The sequence below is a fragment of the Solea solea genome, chromosome 19 (assembly GCF_958295425.1).
Source record: "Solea solea chromosome 19, fSolSol10.1, whole genome shotgun sequence".
Lineage (NCBI taxonomy): Eukaryota > Metazoa > Chordata > Actinopteri > Pleuronectiformes > Soleidae > Solea > Solea solea.
In genome coordinates this window covers 2,162,063-2,185,086 of record NC_081152.1, presented here as the reverse complement: position 1 = coordinate 2,185,086, position 23,024 = coordinate 2,162,063, and the positions used below count along the sequence as shown (strand labels likewise).

General features: G+C 41.6%; 1 protein-coding gene across 1 annotated transcript in view; it reads left to right on the top strand.

Annotated features, from left to right (window-relative positions):
• LOC131446167 (unconventional myosin-XVIIIb-like) overlaps positions 1 to 23,024 on the top strand; it is a 44,931-nt gene continuing 21,907 nt past the window's right edge. The window contains exons 1-29 of the mRNA XM_058617229.1: positions 1 to 117; positions 3,417 to 3,601; positions 5,886 to 6,035; positions 7,257 to 7,649; positions 7,805 to 7,868; positions 8,812 to 8,924; positions 9,678 to 9,845; positions 11,923 to 12,133; positions 12,232 to 12,374; positions 12,848 to 12,948; positions 14,436 to 14,499; positions 15,138 to 15,282; positions 15,805 to 15,972; positions 16,300 to 16,390; positions 16,635 to 16,827; positions 17,371 to 17,451; positions 17,559 to 17,679; positions 17,799 to 17,946; positions 18,044 to 18,227; positions 18,314 to 18,464; positions 19,424 to 19,533; positions 19,639 to 19,704; positions 19,781 to 19,909; positions 20,263 to 20,406; positions 20,833 to 20,922; positions 21,462 to 21,581; positions 21,733 to 21,844; positions 21,996 to 22,120; positions 22,223 to 22,377. Coding sequence (XP_058473212.1) covers positions 3,563 to 3,601; positions 5,886 to 6,035; positions 7,257 to 7,649; positions 7,805 to 7,868; positions 8,812 to 8,924; positions 9,678 to 9,845; positions 11,923 to 12,133; positions 12,232 to 12,374; positions 12,848 to 12,948; positions 14,436 to 14,499; positions 15,138 to 15,282; positions 15,805 to 15,972; positions 16,300 to 16,390; positions 16,635 to 16,827; positions 17,371 to 17,451; positions 17,559 to 17,679; positions 17,799 to 17,946; positions 18,044 to 18,227; positions 18,314 to 18,464; positions 19,424 to 19,533; positions 19,639 to 19,704; positions 19,781 to 19,909; positions 20,263 to 20,406; positions 20,833 to 20,922; positions 21,462 to 21,581; positions 21,733 to 21,844; positions 21,996 to 22,120; positions 22,223 to 22,377 — 3,779 coding nt within the window. The 5' untranslated portion in view covers positions 1 to 117; positions 3,417 to 3,562. The remainder of the gene's footprint in view (positions 118 to 3,416; positions 3,602 to 5,885; positions 6,036 to 7,256; positions 7,650 to 7,804; positions 7,869 to 8,811; positions 8,925 to 9,677; positions 9,846 to 11,922; positions 12,134 to 12,231; positions 12,375 to 12,847; positions 12,949 to 14,435; positions 14,500 to 15,137; positions 15,283 to 15,804; positions 15,973 to 16,299; positions 16,391 to 16,634; positions 16,828 to 17,370; positions 17,452 to 17,558; positions 17,680 to 17,798; positions 17,947 to 18,043; positions 18,228 to 18,313; positions 18,465 to 19,423; positions 19,534 to 19,638; positions 19,705 to 19,780; positions 19,910 to 20,262; positions 20,407 to 20,832; positions 20,923 to 21,461; positions 21,582 to 21,732; positions 21,845 to 21,995; positions 22,121 to 22,222; positions 22,378 to 23,024) is intronic.

The window sequence follows — 23,024 nt, the reverse complement described above, 5'->3', positions numbered from 1 at the left end:
TCTCAGTCTCAGTCTCAGTGTGAGCGTGAGTGTGTGTGTGTGACAGTGGGTCTCTTTGTTGACCTCACAGGATTTACCTGATCTGGATCGTTCAGCCGTTTCTTTACCATTTCAAAGGTAAGTCTGTGTGTCGTCTGCTCTAGAGATGAGTAACAACCACAGTCTGCAGGTTTTATTTAAAGACGGACCTCGCTGGGCCTCGCTGGTCTTCGCTGGGCCTCACTGGGCCTCGCTGGTCCTCCCTGGGCCTCGCTGTCCTCGCTGGACCTCACTGGGCCTGAGGACGCTGCTTCAGACTGAATAACAGCAGTTTATCGTCGAGTCCATTTTCATTGTGAAGAGTCGAAGGGAATTTTCTCACGAGTCATAAATATTTTTTCCAACTGCAGTGGAAAGATTCAGGGTTTAGGCTTTCACTTGGATTTAAACCTAGGAAAGAAGAAATCCTGGATTCATTTAGATTTAGAGATTAGAGCAATTTTGTTGTTGAGTCGTTTACAGCTGAGGTTGTTTGTTTGTTTCAGGCCAAGAACAAAAAAAAATGTGTTTTTCATATGAAATAAATTGACACCAAATTCTTAGATTACAAAAGTAATCTAGAAATTATTTCAGATTATTAAATAAATGTATCCTTTTAAATTTGTTACACACACTAACACACACTCACACACAGAGTGTGTTGTGACCACTGAGGGAATTTGAGAAGTGCTGGTTTACAGGGCTGGAGGTTTGACCTAATGTGGTGCTTACAGTAAAGTGTGATCTACTATTGGATGAATAATAATAATAATAACAGATGCATAATAAATAGTTGACAAGAACATATATGGGAGCAAATAATGACTAAAAACAATCAATTGATGAACCTTTTTAGGCCTCAAAACAAGAAACTAATTATATGTATAGCCCTAAGCCTATTTTTTAGGTCTCTACTCAAAAATTTCATGAAATGGGTACATATATGTATATATATATACATATATGTATATATATATACGTATATATGTATATATGTAAGTGTTACTGTTGAGTAAATGAAGACACCAAAAAATTAAAATAATTCAGCTTCGCCTGGAAAAAAATTAAATAAGGATGAATAATCTCTGGAATGATGGAGAATCAGCTCGAAACACTCAAATCAAAGTACAACCTGTGAACATAATCTCTGCAAAGTTTGACTTTGATCAAGTGAAGCAGAACAAAATTAGAGAGATTTTAGTGCAAAAATTACAGACGAAGACTCATTTGGAACATTTTGTAAACATCTGTGCCATTTGTATTCAAACCATGTATTAAACTACTTTATTCACTTATATATATAACTATTAATGTGCAATAAAACAATTTATGGCTTGGTTTCAAACTTCCTGCAGACTTTATTATGTTTTCCATTCCAAAAACAAACACCAGATGGGGCCATTGAGACTTGTCTCTCTCTGCTGGCCTGTATCTCAGTGAGGGAATGGTCTACATGAATGGCGATATCTCATTGGCTTCCTTACAGCCAATAGAAGGTCTCCGAATTGATTGATAGCTTTGTTAGCCAATGAGAAGCAACAGATCACGCGGCGGCTGCCTTAGGGTAGAGTAATTCTTCTCAAAACGTGATGACGTCACCTAGAGACACCCGGAGGCTTTTGAATGTAACACAGGACGTTAGTCTAACCGGAGAGAGCTTTGTTGGCGGTGAAAGATTCATTTTTCACGGTAAAGCAATTTAACAGCGAACAATGACTTTTTGTTGTCTGTATTCTTTGGCTTTTATCTCCGTAAAGCTTTGTCGTCTCAACTTTCATTTGAGCTGTAGCCTGTGTGTTTTGGACAAAATGGTGGAGTGTTAGCTCCGGAAATGCAGCAAATGCTCAACAGTTTGATACGTAGTTATTCATTTAGGTGTTATTTGAGCTGTGTCACATTTAAAATAGCCCTGTAGCCCAGATTTCGCTGTTTATTTGATGCCCAGCTTCAAAATATTCTCTCAAAATTCAAATTCACTTTCTTCGCTGCGCAGACTCTGTCAGTCCCCAACTGGGGGACCTTCGGGTTTAAATGACTCTTGGTGAGGAATCTGTGATGGACCTTATGGTCTACTTCACAGACAGAGACATGAACGCACACTTAGCAGGATAAATTACACCTGACGTCTCATCCTCATCCTGACTTTGGTGCAACAGACTGTCAGTTGATAAGCCCCAGGTGTTTTAAAGTGTGCTTGTATGAGGCACTGACATGTAGCCAATGCCAGAACCAGGTTCTAGTTCTCCCTGAAAACACAGCTGCCAGGATGTCACTTACACTCCCATTCCAAAGCCCATCGAGAAAATGAGCGGTTTTACATGAGGTCATAGAGGAGTTGTCGATCAGCCAGTTCAAATGTGTTATTTTGAAATGCTTTGTTCAGATTAACCCAGATTAACACAGATTTTCTCTATGGATTTTGGTTCAGGAGAATATGAAGCGACCGCCGCTCTAACGCGGTACCTTGCGTCGACCACCTAAATATTGTAAATGACTTTTTTCTGATTTCTTGGCCGAGTAAATGTATTGTTCTGTCTGAGTGCTGCTCCTGACACCGGGCTTATTAATCTCTTTGGCTCCGTCAGCTTTTAGCAGATGAGGCAAATGTCTAAAATGAGGTCCGTTCTGTCTGGTGGGGACTTGTTTCAAAGGCTTGTTCATGGTTTTATCGCGATCGTCTGGACTAATGTAAAGTCCTGTATGTTGTGGTTAGCCAGGCCTCACTTTCACGCCTTCAGCTCGTCCAGAATGGGCACACAGACGTGAGTACACCTCCCCCATTCTGGCCTCCCTCCATTGGCTCCCAGTGCGTTACAGGATAGATTTTAAAATACTTTCATTTGTGTATAAATGTCTTAATGGTCTTGCTCCGCCCTCCCTCTCTGAGTCTGGTGTTCTGCATTTTATGGGTGACATGTCATATCTTCTCTGCGCACTGTGTTTTATGTCTTTTATGGTTTTATTTATTATTGTTATTCTGTGTACAGCATAACCGTACCGTACAGCACATTTTTAAACCTTTGACCTTTTTGTTTTTTTTCTTTGTTTTCCATTCAATGAAGTATCTTTTTTTTTTATACAAAACATGACATTTCTTATTTCTTTAGAAGAATAAGTACAATTTTCACCATATTATGCCTAAGTTTACATTTACACATGTGCAGATCATAGTGGATCTATACAGACATGCACTTTAGTCGCAGGTATCTGGAAAATCTGAAAAATATAGTATTTTACATAATGATTAGATTCTAATCATAGCGTGTGAAATTTTAACAAATGCATCCTGCGGGCCGGATCGGACCCTCCTGTGGGCCGTTTCTGGTCCACACACCGTACGTCAAATAAGAGACAGACTTCTGTGACTGTTACTCACTGTTTCTCTCCTTTGTCGGCAGGTTGTGTGTCTGTCTCCGTGTGCACACACACACACACACACACACGCCGCTGCTGTCACTCTGAGATCACATCATCTGGCTGACACCTGTGTGACCCTCATCCACCCCCTGCACACACACACACACACACCTCCTGCTGTCCAGCCATGGCATTGTCTTCACGATTAAAACTGTGGGAGCAGAAGGGAGGTGCACTCCTGCTGCATGCTGTTAATCCTGACTGCACGCGCGTGTCGTGAGTTTGTGTTTGGACTCTAACCCTGACTCATCGTGACACGTCACTGTCTGCTGTGTGTGTTTAGTGTTTAGTGTTTAGTGGTGTGTTAGAACAGTGTTTCCCAAACGTTACATGGAGAATCACTTCTTCTTAAATGTGGCAAAATCCAAATCTAAATATCAATTGTGCCAAGAACAAAAGTGAATGAATCATTTTACAAAAAACAACAACACCTGAACAGTTTTACTTTTTTTGGCCTGTTTTTGCTCATTGAGACAAAAACTCAAATGTTACTTTAAATATGTTTATATTTCTCCTTCATCTTAAATAGTGAATACAGCAGGTTGAGCTCAGTGTCTTCTCATGTCTGCGTCACAGCACTTTATATTATATATATATATATATATATAATATTATGTGACGTCCCATGATTGGATCTTACAGCTCGTCAAAGAATGTCAAACAGCTGTCCCGCTGACCTTAATGATGCTCCCTATTGTGTTCAAAGTGAAATGTCAGGCGTCTGCGCACATCTCCAGCTAAACACACCTCTACTGAGTCACCACACACACACACACACACATCATCATCATCATCATCATCATTCAGACAATAGAGGAGTGTTCAGAAACGACATTGCCTAAACAAAGTCTCACTAGGATCAGGTTCTGGGCTCCATGAGGGTTACTGGTCCTGACAGTGTCAGTGTTTATGACAGAAAAGACTTAAACACATCACTGAGGTGATTTGACTTTCCTTTGCTCTTGAAGACTTGAACAGTCAAATTCATACCTCAGGTGACCTATAATAGACTATATAACCTATAACTGCAGACACTCAGTGGGTGGTTGTATGAGATAATGACACATAATTAGCACTGACTGCACTGTGTGTGTGCCACCAGCACGCTGGCAGAACTGGGAACAAGCCAGAGACATGGACACTTGCTCTCACTGAACACACGGCTGCAAGTCGCGACACAAGGAAAAACAGATTTTAGCCTCATCACTAGTCTCACCTTGTAAAATTAAATCTACAAAATCTTATGGTTGCATCTTTATGTCATTGTTCGACAACCTTTTCTACCGGTGTTAAATCACAGCCTGGAAATATATTTTCTTCTTGCAAGAACATTATTGTGGCACAGTAAAGCTGTCATGATATAATATAATATAATATAATATAATCATTTATCATCCAGATAATGTTTGAAAATGCATGTCTTAATTATTTCAACACTTTTCCTGCTAGTGTGATTTAATTTGTTATGATGTGAATACATAACGTGTTAAATTCAGTTTAAATGAAGTTAATTCATTTTTTTTATACAAACTAAAGAGCTATAGCAGTGCTGCATACAGCTTGAGTCTGAATATTTAACTGTTTTAAGAGTTTAACATAAAAGCAACAGTCCCTCAGAGCTACACTATATGGACAAAAGTATTTGGACGCTCCTGCTTTTGCAGCTATAACAGCTTCCACACTTCTTGGAAGACTTTCCTAAACATTTTCAAGTGTTTCTAAAGGAATTTGTGTCCTTTCATTCTGCAGAGCATTAATGACGTTAGGCTCTGACTCACAATCTCTGTTCCCGTGTCGTTATAGTCCTTACTTGTCATTAGAGCTGCAACTAACGATTATTTTCATAATCGATTAATCGTTTGGTGTTCAGAATATCAGAAAACCTTCAAAAATGTTGATCTGTGTTCGTCAAACCTGGGAATGATGATGTTCTCAAACCAAAATGATTCACTTTAAATGATTTCGTTGTTATCCAGAGCAAAGAAATGAAGAAAATATTCACATTGAAGAAGCTTAAACAATCGGAAATCTTGTTTTAATCATGAAAAAATCTTCAAACCGATTATTCGATTATCAAAATAGTTGTCGATTCATTTAGTAATTGATTAATCATGGCTTAATCGTTTCAGCTCTACTTGTCATGTTGGAATAGAAAAGCGACTTTCTCAGACTGTTGCCACAAAGTTGGAAGCATAGCTTTGTCCAAAATGTCTTGGTATGTTGAAGCGCCAGATTGAAACACCTGAATTCAAGTGTTAACAGGTGTGGCCAAATACTTTTGTCCTATAGTGTGGGTGGAAACACGTTTTATTTTAGTGTCTGTCTGGGTTAGAATGTCTGATATTCACTGTGTTTGCTGTACTCACAAATGTACTGTACTGTGATCAATGACTTGTTCTTTCTGTCTAATTCTGCCTCCTTTCACCACGCCATTAAAAAAACAACAACAGATCAAAGAGGAGAAGAAGCCGGTGGCCGAAGCAGTGGCTCCTCCTCCTCCTCCACTGTCAGCAGTGCCGGGCGGCTTCCTCAAACAGCTGGTCAGAGAGTCGGAGAAGGAGACCAAGCACAAAGAACCAGAGGTCAAAGAGGACAGAGCTGTGAGTGCTTTGTTTCTTCTCCAGGTCTCACCTCAGATTCTTACAGATGGTCCAATCAGGAGCAACTAATGAAGTCAAAATGATTTATTACAGATTGAAGAGAATGGTAGGCTATAAAGAGTCTGGTGTTTGGACGTGATAGGAAAGATTTGAAACAATACATTTAAAAAGCCAGTATCAAGGCGACTGCTAATGAGCAGGACCTTTTTTTATCTAGGTGCACCCATATTTTTCTTCAGCACAAATTTTAGGATCGCCCTTTTTTTTTAATTTCCCATAGTATGTATGTATTAGAGCTGAAACAATTAATCGATTACTAAATTAATCGACAACTATTTTGATCATCGATAATCGGTTTGAATTTTTTTTTCTAGTTAAAAGAAGATTTCTGATTGTTTAAGCTTCTTAAATGTGAATATTTTCTTCATTTCTTTGCTCTGAATAACAAAGAAATCATTAAAAATGAATCATTTTGGTTTGTGGACAAAACAAGACATTTGAGAACATCATCATTTACAGGTTTGACGAACACCGATCAATATTTTTTAAGGTTTTCTGATATTTTATAAACCAAGCGATTCATCGATTAATCGAGAAAATAATCAACAGATTCATCGATTATGAAAATAATCGTTAGTTGCAGCTCTAGTATGTATATTGTTATTTAGAGAATAAAGGTGTAGGTAAATGCTTGTCTTATAGAGTGTAAGTATACTGCTAACATCTTGTCTTCCTTGACTCATTGTCCTCTAAAGTGGCTGTAGCTTCAGGGTCAGGGTCATTTTAATTAATTTGGTTTACAATGGTACAATGTTTGGTCAGTTTGTTGTTGGGAACCACACCAGGTCCTTTATACCTTAGTCAATTCAAATGCTCCTGTTAATAAATAATAGAATAGAATAAACCTAGTTGCTAGTTGCTTGTAGAATTTGTTGTTTCCCTCTTTCAAGATTCAAGATTCTTTATTGTCATTCTAACACACATTAGAACACGAAATTCCAGTCTCTACAGAACCCGGTCAGCCCAAACAATTAAAAAGTATTATTGTATAATTATAAATAAATTTTTATTATAAGAATTAAAAGAATAGAATAATAAAATTAAGATTTCAATGTAAACAACTGCAAAGCTAAGCTAAGCATCTGCTGGTTGTAACATCCTATTGTTAGTGCACAGTGGACCCATCACCATTCCTCTCATACTGATTCTTATCTTTTGCAGCCGAGCAAACTGAGCGACAACCTCGTGCAGCAGTTCCTCAACCCAGATCAGACTCCTCCAATCTTGGAGGCTGAGATGGCCCTCAGAGCTGAACTGTTCACCAGCAACAGCAGGCAAGAAAATAACTCTGCACCATCAGATGGCAGGTCCTCTTCCCACAGGTTGATCTTCACTGACGGCACACAGCAAGCCGGAGAGGAAGTGATGCTGGCGCTTCCAAAGCAGCAGGACAGGAGGTCAGAGGAGAAGAAGAACAGGAAGATGCCACAGGCTGAGCACAAGGAGAGGACAGAGGAGGTGAAGAAGGTGAAGAAAGAGGTGGAGGAGGTAGAGGAGAGGCAGGAGCCAGAGGGACAGCAAGCAGACACAGCTGGAACAGAACATAAGAGAGAGGTAAGTTCTGTGTGTTCTGTTATCATAATAATCATGAAACCTCTGTGGAATAATTACAGACGTTTTCACCGTATAGGTATAACTGATGAAGTATAAGTCAGTATTTGCAGTATTTTCTTCTTCATCTTTGCCCCTCTGCTGTGTCTTGGTCTCAGGTGAGGGACGTGTGGTATGAAGCTGGAACTGTGTGGTGTGTCCAAAAAGATGGATTCACCCTGGGTGAGATTTGAAAACAACACCATCGTTATGAGGCTTCTGAGCTGACCACTTGAATCAGGGATGTTGGAGCAGATAAACATCTAAAACATGCAGGGCATTGGGTCCCCAAGCCTAGAATTGAGAGACCTTGGCCTAAAAAAATACCTTATCCCTAACCTTAACCTAACCACAAATCTTACACTTAACCAGTTCCTCATAAAGGAGGTTCTGCCTCATTATGACCAGGTTTTGGTGTTGCCACTGAGTGGAATGCTTCAGTACGGTATGGTACATTTCTTTATTTGCGTTTCCATTAGGAAGGGTACCAAATCATTTTTTGGTACCCTTCCTTTGGGGGAACCAGAGTAATGGTAGGTATGGGTGACCCATAACAATCAGCTGATTGGGCAACAGAAAAGCGTCACTCCCTAGCGTTTCTTCAACAGCAGAAGTCTATTCTCATACAAAGCTTGATATCTTGTTAAAAAAGCCACAAACTGAGCAGAAAACTCCATATTAAAGTACTGTATGTATTTCAGTATTTCAGTTTCCTCCTAGTGTCAAAACAACAGATGCTCATTAACCATAGGTGTGAATTCCTTTGAGATCATTTATGTTATGATTTGAGCTTTGATGATCAAAAGCTGAATATAATATTGGTTTTAATGGCAAAGTGATACAGCTGTGGTATGAACGCTTGTGTAAAAGTGTAGTCTCTATGATTAAGTGGACTGATTAGTAGAGGATTAACTAATCCTCACACAATCTCTAGTCATCTGTTAGTTGGTTATATTACCTTTTATATCATGTTAGAGGTTGATTACCACAGTAACTGCAGACTACTGTATGTGCCATTAAATATGCAGGGATCAGCATATAGATCAGCATAAGTGGCATGTAAACACAGCTGTGAACTACACTCACGCTCAGGGCAGTGAGTCTGATCATTGTTCTTTCATTTCAGCCACTCAGTTGAAGCCAGATGAAGGCACACCTGAACTCCCAGAAGGCCGAGTGAGGGTCCGTCTGCAGACAGACGCGTCATTGCATGATGTGTCACAGTATGAAATAGAGAAGGTAAATAACTCCAGTCTCTTCCTTCTACTTCTATGCTTATATTGTAACTAAACCACTTTTTTCCAGGTGTAAACCAGGCGGGTGTAGAGTAAATGTATTTATTGATCCAGGAGCAAATCTGCACTGTTTACTTTAAAGTATTGAAATGATCCATGTTGCGTTTACTGCCTCTCTGGTCAAACACCAGCTAGTGCTTTCAAATTAATTTTGCCATTGGCTTTCTTATTCTATTCTATTCTATTCTATTCTATTCTATTCTATTCTATTCTACTCACATCAGTAATCTTTATAATGTAGTATCTGTTTCCTAATATGTGCCCAGCCATGGAAAAAAGAGGAAGAAGTAGGCTGAGGGGCATTTTGAATTGTTTACAGATTGTGAAAGTGTGATTTCTAAACTTTCCATTAATGTCTAACACATGGAAGTTTGATGAAATATGATATTTGAAGAAGGCGTGGCCATTTAAATGTAGGCTCTCCTCAAACTGAGAATTTTAGCCTCAAAGATTTACACCTTCTGGGAGCCAAGAGACAGTATCATCACATTTACAAATGTGATATCTGTTAGTCCACAGGACAGAAGCTATTGTAGTAGTTTGAACAATGGTTATCAAGAGGGTTCCCTGAGAAAAATAAAATGAAATATGAATATAAATCTCATTTTTTTTCACTTTTTACCAAATGATTCCATGTGGTGGCCCTCTAATAACAGCTCTAATGACTTCCCATGTCTCCGTCTCCTTGGCTTCACAGTGTAACCCTTCAGAGCTGGACCTGTGTGAGGACCTGAGTGACCTGCACAGTGTGAACGAGTGTGGCGTCCTCCACACACTGATCAGTCGAGCTAAAGGCAACATGCCACTCACACATGCTGGACCCAACCTGGTCAACTTCTGGCCTCCGTTACAAGCTCATAGCAAGGTGAGATCACACCGTCATCTGGATCAATCTGCCGATGACGTTTTAGATTAATCAGTTCATTGATTAATCTACAAAGTGTCATGTTGAGAATTGAGAAACAATTACAGTAACACAACTTAGAGAGAGTGACGAGAACTGAGCGATTTAAACAATTGTGTTTTTTTATGGATAGAGGATACTTGCACTGTAAGCTAACATGCTAATAGTGGAGCTAACGGAGCTAACGGAGCTGTAAGGAGCAAACTCGTGTAGATACTGCCTGAATATGGCAGTTACATTTGTGAAGCTACTAGGGAAGATTATTGAAGAACACTTAAGTTTATTGAGTTACAGAAGCTTCTTGTGTTTGTTTGGAATTACTGCTTTGACATTGCCAGATGGCAGATGAGCCTGGTGCAGCAGGTGATACACTGCATGTACTTGGCCACAAGAGGGAGCCCAAGTACGCACAAAAGGCACTTGAAGAGAAGCTCTTTTTGGGCTTATTGGCCAAAGAAGATTGAAAATGGCTCAGATCTACAGCCAAGATTTGGCCGTTGTTCCAGTAAAGCTGAAGTCTTCATTGACCCTGGCATTTCGGCAACGTTTGGTACCGAGAACGTAGTGAGAACACTGAACCTAAGAGGCAGGAAGATTTTGCCCTTTCAGTGCCCTGAATTCACAAATACTTTGTTTGGCGTTATGATGAGGTTTAGAGAGGAGCTGGTTACATTGGCCGATATAGAGGCCATGTTTCACCTGGAACTTTACCCTCCAGAGACTCTGACTTCCAAAATGTCCTCTGGTGGCCAGACGGAGACATAAACGGAGAACTTGAAGAGTAGAGAATGACTGTACACGTCTTTGGCGCTATCTCCTCTGTAAGCTGTGTTCAGCGGTGTACAGAATCGCTCCATGTATCCTCCCAGCCAAACTGATTTTGAGAGAACTTTACCAAAAGAGATTGAGCTGAGTTGAGGGTATTGGTGAAAAGCATACACAAAGAGGACGTCAGCAGCTTTCAAAACCCAATGAATCAAGCTTGATTACTTTTTCCCCGCACTGAAAGCTCACATACACCATTTCTCGACTGAAATGAGATTGGTTACAGCACAGCGTCGTACATTCTGTGCACCAACTAAGAGGGACAGTAGTGCCACATATTGATTATGGCTAAATCTACAGTAGCACCTCTGTTTTTGGACAGACCGTCTGACTATGCTTAGGTACATAGAGAATGATGCCTCACAAGACCTTTGTGGCCAATCGGGTTGCAGTCATCTGGGAAGCTACTTCACCATCTCAGTGGAGATACATGAATAGGTCACTTAATCCTGCAGATTCACGTGGTATGAAGAATAACAGGAAGATGCCACAGGCTGAGGAGAAGGAGAGGACAGAGGAGGTGAAGAAGGTGAAGAAAGAGGTAGAGGAGAGGCAGGAGCGTGGTATGAAGTTCGCCACTCTCATCAAGAAGTTGTGCTGATACGCTATAGTCAAGGAGAGATGTAATCTGAGGATTTGGCTTGACTCCATGGTAAGGATTCCCAGGTTAGGAAGTCAAGTCAGCTCTACAGATTAGATCCTGTTCTGCAAGACGGTATCATCAAAGTGGGTGGTCGGTTTGAACGAAGCAGCCATGGCAGTAAAGGCCATATGTCTGGTTGCGCTGCATAAAGAACACCACGTCACAGAGCTGATGTTACAGCGTGTCCATCATCACAACGCTCACTGTGGAAGAAATCAGTTCATTTCAAAGGTCAGGCAAAGATACTGGACTCCAGGAGTGAACAGAGCGGCCCGCGCAGTAATATCCGGATGCACCACATGCAGGAAATTGCATTCAATGTCTGCAGAGCAAAAAATGACAGACTTACGAGAGTGTGTACTTCCAGACAAGCCTCCCTTTATGCATGTGGTCAAAATGAAACCCATGGATCTGGATCTGCTGCCATAACAAACGCCATTTTCTCACCTTTCTTTCTGTTTTTCTCCGAGCACTAATTTAAACACTCAAAGATAATCTGTTAACAGTGATGAAGTATGTTCCATCTAAGTTGTGACATCTCTAAAAACATCCTGTCCTTTTCTCTGTCAGACCCCAAAGTCTCGGCGAGGAGAGTCAGTGTGGGATGCTCCTCCTGCTCTGGCTGCGTTGGTCAAACGAGTGTACGTGTCCATGGTGGGCACCCGCAGAGACCACAGTGTGTGCGCGCTGGGACGCAGTGGGACTGGCAAGACTACGGCATGCCAAGCCTTCACACATGCTCTCCTCAAACAGGCCGGGACAACTGGAGAGAACATCAGTGGTGAGCAGAGCAGAGAAGAAAGAGGATGATTCATGTCTGGACTCTGCAGGTGGTTCATTCACTCTCATGGTTTTTTCTTTTCTTTTCTTCTCTCTCAGTGGAGCGTGTGCAGGCCATGTTCACCGTCATGAGGTCATTTGGCTGCGTGAGCTCGCAGCACAGTGATGCTTCATCCCGATTTGCCATGGTCTTCTCACTGGACTTTAATCATGCTGGACAGGTCGCTGCTGGACACCTGCAGGCAAGCAACACACACACTAACCATAACCCAGGGCTATTCGTTATGGCAAATACAGTGTATTGCTACAAGGAATAAAAGCCTCACTTTAATCTGGCATTATAATCCAGTCCATATAACACATAGGACAGAGGTGGACATTAAAGACAGGTCAAAAGTTAGATCCCACTTCAAAAGACAAGAACACAGTGATATAGTAAAACAGTATCCATAACAAACAGTAACAGAAAAATATTGACAATAAAACTATAAAAAAGGTCAAATAGAATACATTATAGACTTACATTTACAGAATATACAGTGTGAGCTTGATGTTTACAGTATAAATAGGATTACACGTGTGTATTGCAAATGCATTATGCATGTATTGTACTACACATGTATATTATACCAGAAAAGTCCTAAAGATGTAACAAATACAAGTATACACACACACACACACACACACACCTCACTCTCCCGTGTGTCTCCATCAGACCATGATGCTGGACAAATGGCGAGTGTGTCAGAAAACTGCAGGAGAGAGCAACTTCCTGGTCTTCTCTCAGATGCTGGCAGGACTCAGCACAGAGATGAGGTAATTCTCTGTGGTAAAAGTACATTTACTTGTACTAAAGTAATATTTTCCACTGTGGGGAAACTAGATATCAGGATTAACTACTGAGCTTAATTAACTTTCAATTTCCTCAAAGTTTCTACTTTAAAATAGCTCAAACCTTAAGTATTTGGGAAAGGTCAATTTTTTTTTTATCACCTATTAAGGATTTTTTAATGAGTATTTTACAGTAGGAATATATGAATATCATTATTGAAGGTTGAGCTGACTTTTCACAAAAGTTCTACAGTTAAATCTAGTGGGGGAGGACAGTAAATAAGAATGTTGGTTAATGCCCCTTTAACTCCACCACATTTATCCGTAATTTGTTTCCGAAACATTTTTTTAATGTTATTTGTTGAGATCTTCACTTCCATAGTTGTACGTCATGTATAGTAATTGGATTACTGTCTTTTTCACCGTATACAGGCACTAAAGAATCAGGTGCTTTGAAAAAACTCAAAAAGTTGCTGCAAGTATGAATGGATTTATTGAATTAAGTTTGTCCAACTCTGCTCCGGTGGGTGGTGATGTGACCCCTTTACGCTTTTTAGTATTGGGCTTTTCTGGTCAACCTATAACCTATAATCAGTAGAGTGGTAGAAATCATGTAAATAGAAGTCAGATATGGGAAGACGGTTTAGTGATAAGACTGGTTGGCCTGTACTGCTATTGCACAGGAGTGTCTCTATAACCCCAATACTGAGTAGAAAACAGCTGTGGACTGAGTAAAAGCAAACTGACCCAAGACTATAAGACCCAAGATTTGCCCCACTCTTGAAAGACCCTGAGTCCCTAAAAGGAAGATCATCTGGACCCCTTCTGTGTAGCTTAAATATTCTGCCTTTGGGTCAAATTGTGCAGAAATCTAACACTGACTGTCGCAGTTATGCAGATGACACGCAGATATATCTGGCGCTGTCCCCAGATGACTGAAGTCCAATAGAGTCATTTTTTCCTTCTTTAGAGGAAGTCAATATTTAGATGAACCAGATTTTCTTCAATGAATTCATTGTTTTTGGCAACAGAGGATGACACCTGTCAGTCATGCTTTCATCTCCAGTAGGCTTGACTATTGTAACAGACTTCGCCAAAAAGAGCATTCTTTACACTGACTCAGGTCAGATAGTCGAGCCCAGAGTTTAAACAAACTACCAGTGGAACTGAAATCATATTTTTCAATCATTATTTTTTGAGTGCAAAGCTTGCTTGCTGAGATTATTTTTCTTTTTATGCTAAAAAATAAGAACAATTTCCCAGAATAACTTTTTAAAAATCTATTTTGCAGTGTAGAGAGCGAGAGAGAGAAGAGTATTTGATAAAGTCAGATAAAAAGAGATCGATCACATAATACCGTTTACTGCTAAATGTACAGATTTTTGTCCACTGACAGTTATTCAGTATTTTGTAGCAGAAGAACTTTAGTGTGCTTCACCTGAGTTAACTGTGCTGTTACATTCCTTCATTAGGACAGAACTGCAGCTGCACCAGCTCCCAGAAGTCAACTCCTTCTGCATTGTAAATCCCACCAAGGTACAGTAAGTGCGAGGTGTGTGTGTGTGTGTGTGTGTGCGCGTGTGTGTATGAAGAAGAAAAAGAAAGTTTGCAAATCCTAAACTTGCAAGAATGATTGTATTACTGCTTCGTTTGGGTACTAGAAAATTCTTCAACATAGTTTGGGGAGAGAAATCTCTCTGTGGGTCTCGACCCAGTCTTTGGGAATCCAGGACCTGGGGCACACTGACAGCTTTTTCAAACTGGAAAATGAAGTTTGTGTCATTTTAAAAACTCCTCACTCTCCTGCACCAAATTCCATTTAAAAAAAATCAATTCTGTATAACAAGATAAATGTAGTAAAATTGTTTTATTTGAATATTTGAACATCCTAATTCCAAAAAAATGATGTTTAATTAAAAAAACAAACAAACTAGCATGAGCCACAATGTACATTTGTCACATTTAAATAAGTTTAAATAATAACAGATCAAGCAAACAAATAAAACACAAATAAAGTTGTGTTTACAAACCCTGAAGAGAGGGAAACAGAACTCTGGAGGAGGTGATGTGACACACGATTAGTCTCCACAGTCTCACAGAGACGTGACACAGCTCTTACTCCATTGCTTTCACAGATCGACTAACTCCCGCTTCCTCTTCCTGTCTCTACTCAGGTGGAGGAGAAACAGCGGGCGTCCGTTGCCTTCACTAAGCTGCTAACTGCCATGGAAACACTGGGCTTCACAGCCAGCGAGCAGAAAGCCATATGGCACGTTCTGGCTGCTATTTATCACCTGGGAGCTGCCGGGTCCTGCAGAGGTATCATTCATTCATTCATAGTTGTCATCATCATAATCATCGACATCATCGTCATTCACAGTCTTAGTGATCCTGCCAGAAACACAGAAAGTCTAACCCTGCCCCCAAAAAACATCTACATTTATCTTTCGGTTTTCATGAAGTGTGACTGAATGAGGTATTGATAAGATAGTCCTTCATGCCTTCATGCATGCCGTTTAACCTGCGTTTCCATCGAGTGGAACGGTTTCCATTAGGAATAGAACCAAAGTAACCAAACAGCCACACACTGAGCAGGAAAGAAAGAGCTGCTGGCCGGTGAGTTTACATTAAACAAGGGCTTGAAATAAAAATGCATCAGCAGTTTTTTTAGTCCATAGAATAAAATTAACCAAAAGGGTCATGACATATTTTTATAAAGGGACACATTTGATCCCTTAAGTCCTGTTAGTGAACCGACCTTCACACTAGCAGTTCAGGTCTCACTGTGTGTCCTCTGTGTGTGTCCTCTGTGTGTGTCCTCTGTGTGTGTCCTCGTCACAGTGGGCAGGAGACAGTTTGTGAATTTCGACAGCGCTCAGACCGCCAGCAGCGTTCTGGGATGTGAAGGAGAAGACCTGCACACAGCTGTGTTCAAACATCACCTTCGCCAGCTGCTGCAGAGAGCAACCACTGGGGGCAGCAGAGAGAAGAGCCCTGCTGAGGATGAAGGTGAGACACGCGTTCACGAGAGGTGAGAGGTGATCTGTGGGAGACAGAAGCGACAGGTCAAGTGAGTCCTTCAGAGAGCTGACGCTAAAACCACTGAACCACTGAACCACTGGAGACAATGGCTGCATTAACACTGCATGGTGCAAGAAAACAGTGAACGCCATACAACAAATCCAATTGCACACAGAACTTAATTTAACACATCTGGCCTTCGTAGATCTAAAATCGTTAATGATGATGTTGTGTGAAATCTGCTCACCTCAACTGTCCATCATCATGTTTAATGCCAATGAAATACTATTAAAACCATGTTTTTGGTCTCTGCAGGTCCCAGGTTGACGGCTCTTCAGTGTGTTGAAGGAATGGCTGCAGGGCTCTATGAGGAACTCTTCACTGCTATAGTCTCACTCATCAACAGGTAAACATTAGAGGACTTTTAAAGGCCAGTAGAGTGAAGAAAGCTTCACACATTTAAACACTAATTTAAGAAAACAAAGTGTCTTTCAAACATGTGACAATGATGCAGCAGTTAGGCTTCTTTGTCTATTTATTTAAATGGTCAACATACTATACAACATGTTAACATGCAGGGTTTACAGTACATATGACATGATCCGTGTTGTTGTTGTTGTTGTTGTTGTTGTTGTTGTTGTTGCCCACAGGGCTCTGAGTGGTCAGCAGCTGACATTAGCCTCCGTGATGGTGGTGGACACACCAGGCACGAGGAACCCGCGACACTCGGCAGAGGAGCGAGCGGCCAGCTGGTCTGAGTTCTGCCACAACTACCTGCAGGAGAGGCTGCTGCAGCAATACCACACACACACCTTTAGACACACTCTGGAGAGATACACACAGGTGACGTGAAGTGTGCACTCATAAAATAACGTTAGAGACACAGCTGGGGACCCCCAACCAGACAATATTTCATATCATTTTACGCATATGCTGCTGTAGCATGAAACATGATATTTTAAGCAGTAGAAGAAGAAATCTTGTGTTGATATTGTGACGTGGGCTAAAAATAAACCCACTGTGGAAGTGGATGTGAGCTGAGCTGGTGTCAGAGGTGATACAGAGGGCATACATGTGGACGCACATGTCCTCAAACCATCTCCAAATGTGCTTTCTGTGATCTGATTCAGGATGGATTGAAAGTGTTCAGACCTGAACTTAGTTTCTTTTCTCACTTTCTTTTACTTTTGTTTTGTAGATTTTGCAGTTATTTATAATTGTGTTTGTCTGTAACCCAGTTATAAATATATATTATTATGTGCTGCTGCCTGTGAGGAAGAAGGTTAAGGTTTAAGTCTCAACTTAATTCAGTATCATGTCAACAGATCATCAGCTGACAGTTATTTATCTACTGTTCTTAACTGTATTTCCTGTTGCCTGTTACAGGAGCAGATCCCTGTGGATTTTGAGTGTCCGGAGACTAGTCCTGCTGAGGTGGTGTCCTCCATCGATCAGGCTCCTCCACAGGTACACGACACAACACATATATATATATATATACTATTATATCTATGTACAGTGTACTATGTCAAACTTTTAACATTTTTGGACGTGTGTGTATGCTTGCATTTAAGGTTCGGGCAGCAGATGGAGACCCCAGAGGTCTGTTATGGGTTCTGGATGAGGAGATGGTGACCCCTGCCTCCAGTGAGAACAGAGCCTTGGAGAGAGTCAGCCAGTATTACAGCAATTCTGGTAAATAAATAAATAAATAAATGCACAAGTGCAGTATCTATCCCAGTGTGTGTGTGTGTGTGTGTGTGTGTGAATGATGTAATTATCATTGACTATCATGAATATGTATGTCCCCACAGTGCGCCAGTGTGAGCAGCCACTGCAGTGTGAGGTGAACCACATGATGGGCTGTGACCCGGTTCGCTACGACCTCACTGGATGGTTTGGTCTGATCCAGAACAATCCATCTGCTCTCAATGCCATCTGTTTGCTGCAGAACTCCACCATGTCAGTTTGTGCAGAGACTCAGACTCGGGCTTTTTTGTCCTGGGAAGTTCTCACGACACTCCACATTTACACTGTTCATTTTTTTTCCCCCCCACAGTGGTGCGGTGAAAGCCATGTTTACACCCCGAATCTCCGTGCCCCCTCTGTGTCGGGGTTTGGGGGGGTTGGAGGGCGGCAGTCAGCGTTCTCTGCAGAGGAATGGCATGATTCGAAAGACATTCAGCGGGGGAATGGCAGCCGTACGCAGGCACTCCCAGTGCATAGCAGTGAAACTACAGGCAGTAAGTGCACCAGCACATACTTTATTAAAACTGTAACATACTGGGAACTGTTTTATTTCCCTCACCTTATTGTCCAAACCCTGTAGGATGCTCTACTTAACCTGATTCGTCGAGCTCGGCCAGTGTTCCTGCAGTGCGTCAGCGCAAAGGCAGACAGTGGGAATTTTGATGTGCCGTCTCTGAGAGTCCAGCTGCACTCCACACACATCCTGCAGGCCCTGCAGCTCTATCGCACAGGTCAGCACATGCACACTCGGTTTGCACGCCTATTGAAATCGACAAATGGTTTGAAATTAAATATTATATTGACAAATTAAACAAATTATATATTGTTAATATGGGGGGAGGGGGAGGTACACGTTTTGAAGTATATTCTGGAAATTTTTAACTTTGTAAATTTATTCTTAGCTTTATTCGTACTTATTCTTATAGTTTTTAACTTTGTAATTTTCAAAAAAAATTGCTGCTATAAGATTTGTTTGCTGCTACAAAATTCGTTACCTTTGTACACTGGAGCGCTGTGACGAAAGAATTTCCCGCAAGGGATGAATAAAGTATATTCTATTCTATTCTAAATAGTGTCTCAGCATAAAATGTTTGTGTGTTTGTGAATTTATCACTAATCTCAGGGTGTTGTGTCACTTAAAAGTCAAACTTTTGTTTTTGGTTCACCTCATAAAATCTACACCTGCTTAAGTCTCAAATATCGGGAGAATGTGATCATGCTTTATGTTACCGTGAAAGAGACTTTTTCAACTAGAAAGATGGAAGTTTCTGTTACTTTGCACCAAATTCTATAAAGAAAATGTATATTTTTAGCTCGCAGGGAAACATTAGTAAAGTCAAATGTGTTATTGTGTCTTCTGATATTCTTGACTTGTGTGTTTGAAATATTTTGTTCTGTTTTACATAATTGGCTCTTTTTTTGCAGCTTTTGTTTCCCTGTGAGCTAAAAACACTGCTGTTCTCTATGGACTTGTGGTGCAGTAGATAAGGCCGTTTAAAAAAAGGCAGAAAGTAGTAAACATTGTAGGTTTTATTAGGTAAGCCTTTGGTTAGGTGGCTAAATAACCCTTTTCTTGTGTCCCTGCTGGTAGCCATCTTTGCTTGGTCAAAAACTAAAGTTTTAGGACATTTTTCACATGAATAGAAAATAGAATTTGGCTCTAAAGCCTGCTTCTGCTTCTTGTTCCCAGGTTTTCCAGACCACATGACTCTGAGTGACTTCCGCTGTCATTTCCAGGCCTTGTCTCCTCCAATTATGAAACGTTATGCGTCGATGTTTGTCAGTCATGACGAGAGAAAGGTCAGATGCACCTCATGACAGCTGGAGACCTCACACAAACACTAGGTCTGTGATCTTCTCCTCAAAAATAAATAAATGATAAATTGCTCTCTGACTTTGTCTCAGGCTGTGGAGGAGTTGCTGGTTGAGTTGGATCTGGATAAAAAGGGCATCGTTGTCGGGGCCAGCAGGGTGAGGACATGCTTCAACACTTCTGATGAAGACTGCCGCTCATGAACTCACGGATCTTCTCCCTGCTGTGTCTCAGGTGTTCATGAAGCGAGGTGTGCTGCGTTTTCTGGAGGAGCAGAGGGACCAGCAGGTCACCAGCTGGTTGTTGTATCTGCAGGCCTCCTGCAACGGACACTTGGCCCGTCAGAGGTACCGCAGACTCAAGGTTAGTGTGGCTCTGCATGCTCCGCAGAGGACTGCAACTTTACTGCTACCTTTTTCAGGTGTAAACCAGTGTACATGTGTATCTAGTTAATGTTATTTGCGGATCCAGGTGCAATTCTGCACACTAAGTTTTGAAAAATCATAAAAAAATAAAATAATACAAATCAGCGGATCTACTGCCTCACTTGTCAAACACCAGATACTGCATTTGATACTGCACAGCTTTTGATTTCTCTCTCTCTCTCTCTCTCACACACACACACACACACACACACACACACACTCTGTCTGTCTCTCTCTCTCTCACACACACACACTCTGTCTGTCTGTCTCTCTCTCTCTCTCTCTCTCCAGGTGCAGCAGATGGCCATCAGCTGTCTGCAGAGGAACCTGCGGGCTCTAAGGGGTGTGGCCAAGTGGAGCTGGTGGAAACTTTTCTGTCGAGTTCGTCCTATGCTCGATGTCAACATGGACAACGAGAGGCTCAGGATCAAAGAGGTACACACACACACACACACACACACACACACACACACACATGCCCATGTGTCCTTGGGCAAGACTCTTCACTTCACCCCCCGCTGCTCCTGATGCCCGTGCCGGCAGTGTGTGAATGCTGTATAAATACAGACCATTCATTATTTAACCCAAACCTTTACATAACTACAGTTCAAACCATAGTCTTGAACTTTACTCGGTAACTTTACTCAGTGCCTCATTAGGTACAGGTTTTGGTCTCCATGAGTAGTACTGGTCGTGCTCCTGACAAGGTCAGTGTTTATGCCAGAAAAGTACATACTGTGAACAGCACACGATTCGATGGTGAATACTGTTAACAAACAATTCGTGGAGCAAATAATTGAGAAATATCATTTTGGAATATGCCTCCATTGCTGTGACACGATCTTTTCACACATTTGTCAGGACGAGGTTTCAGGTCTGAGACGACGGCTGGAGAAATCAGAGAAAGAGAGGAACGAGCTGAGGCAGACTGCAGACGTCCTGGAGACCAAGGTCTGTGACACACACACACACACAACGCTAACAGGACTGTCATTCTTCACTGACTAACAGGGGACTTGGGTTTCTGGTCATATTAAATAAAAAAAATCGCATAGAATTCTTTTTATTATTATGATTTTACCATATTATTACTGAGACGTGATTTTATCTTGATTTAAAGCATGTCTAACAGGTGACTTGAAAAATGTCCCCGGTTCAATGTGGAGTCCCCTGTTTGTGAGTGTGAAACGACACCAAAGTCCCCTCTTCTACTGGTTCACAAGTACACACACTGGTTTCCATCACCTGAGAGGACATTACATTGACTTACAATCAGTTCCCAGAGACTTACTTTAACCTTAACCATAATTGTCTAACCCTAACCTCTGTTTGTCAAAGTGTATTTACATTTACATTTTACATTTTCCTCTCTACCTTTTTTTCTATGTAATGCATTTCACGTCCTTCCAGCTCAAATCCCTGTGTCTCCTCATCCTTTAACCATGACTCTTAACCTAACCACGTTTATGCTGCGTGATCCACGTGTGTAGGTTACAGCCGTGACATCTGAGCTAAGTGATGAGCGTTTCCGTGGTGATGCAGTGGGACAGGCTCTGGACGTGGAGAGAGCAGAGAGACTTCGACTCAGCCGGGAGAACAAAGACCTGCAGGTAGACAGAACTCTCTCCCTGGGTGTGCCACACTTCTCTTTGACCTTGTGGGAGCTGGTGACTCATCGCACAGCTTGTTTGTTTTGACTGTGATGAAACCATCGCATCCTCTTCACTGTCAAACAAACATCTCTTTCTCTTCAAACATCAGGCTCGTTTAGACCAGTGTAAAGTCACCATGGAAACACTGGAGAAGCAGCTGGAGGAGGAGAAACAGAGAGCGAAGACGGCCGAGAGTCACCGAGCAGCAGGGACAGGTAAAGGTACAAAAGGACTGAAAAGAAGAGACTCCCAAAACACCTCAACTCCTTCTTTGTAACAAAAACACCAATATAAAGATACATATACAACAGAGCTAGTTTTGCTGTGACCTCAGCCATCACCTCTGACAAAGTCCCGTCACTCCCCACACAGACAGTGAGCTGGCCATGCAGCTGGAGTGCTGCCAGACCGAGGTCGAGTTTGTCCGCAGACGTCTCAAGCAGATGGAGGAAAAACTGGAGACGGAGAGACAGACGCGACAACAGCTCGACACCAAGGTGAGACAGGACACTGTGACGTGTACGGCAACGTGGGGCAGGAGATTAAATGTCTGAAGATAATGACCTCGTCGGTGTGTGTGTGTGTGTGTGTGTGTGGAGGTGGCGACGCTGCAGGCCCAGCTGGAACAGTCCAGGAGGAGCACGACAGAGCTGAAGCGTCATTGTCGCCGGGTGACCTCTGACCTTCAGGACGCACGAGTCCTCGCCGACAGCCTGCAGAGCCGCATGCATGAGCTGGAGCGCAAACAGAGGAGGTGTGTGTGTGTGTGTGTGTGTGTCCACCTGACGTCCTCCTGTCCTTCAGCTCACACGTCCTCACAGTGAGGACAAAATCGTGTGTTTTGACTACAGAGCAAGTGAAGGACCTTTGAAATAAGGAGCTTAGCGGCACAAATATTACAGCTCGCCACAAATCATATGAAACTCAACGCAGCAGAAGTGATTGGTGTGGAATATGTTGTCTAAACGCTGACACTTTACAGTTCGTTATCTGATCTATTTTACTTTCACCACTCTCTGAAAACACGATGGCTGTGCCGTAACACATTATTCAGGAAAATATTACCATTATATTTACATGACAAAAATACCATATTACAATATAAACAATGTAGCTGTGTGAGGACACAGTGTTTCCATAGATTGTATTTAATAATAGGAAAAGGGAAGAAAGCAGAAGGATGGAAATCGTACTTAGCCACAAGGGGCTAAATACTACTACTAATAATAATATATGATGTGTATATATATACAGTATATTCCTAAAGAGGGCGTGATGTCACTTTTGTAAATTTTATTCCGATTTACTGGAAAATAGATTATAAAATAATAGCACATATGGGTGGACATCAGTGTCATTGACAGCTTCAGTATAGGTCTTTTTAGGGCGAGGTGTTTCTGG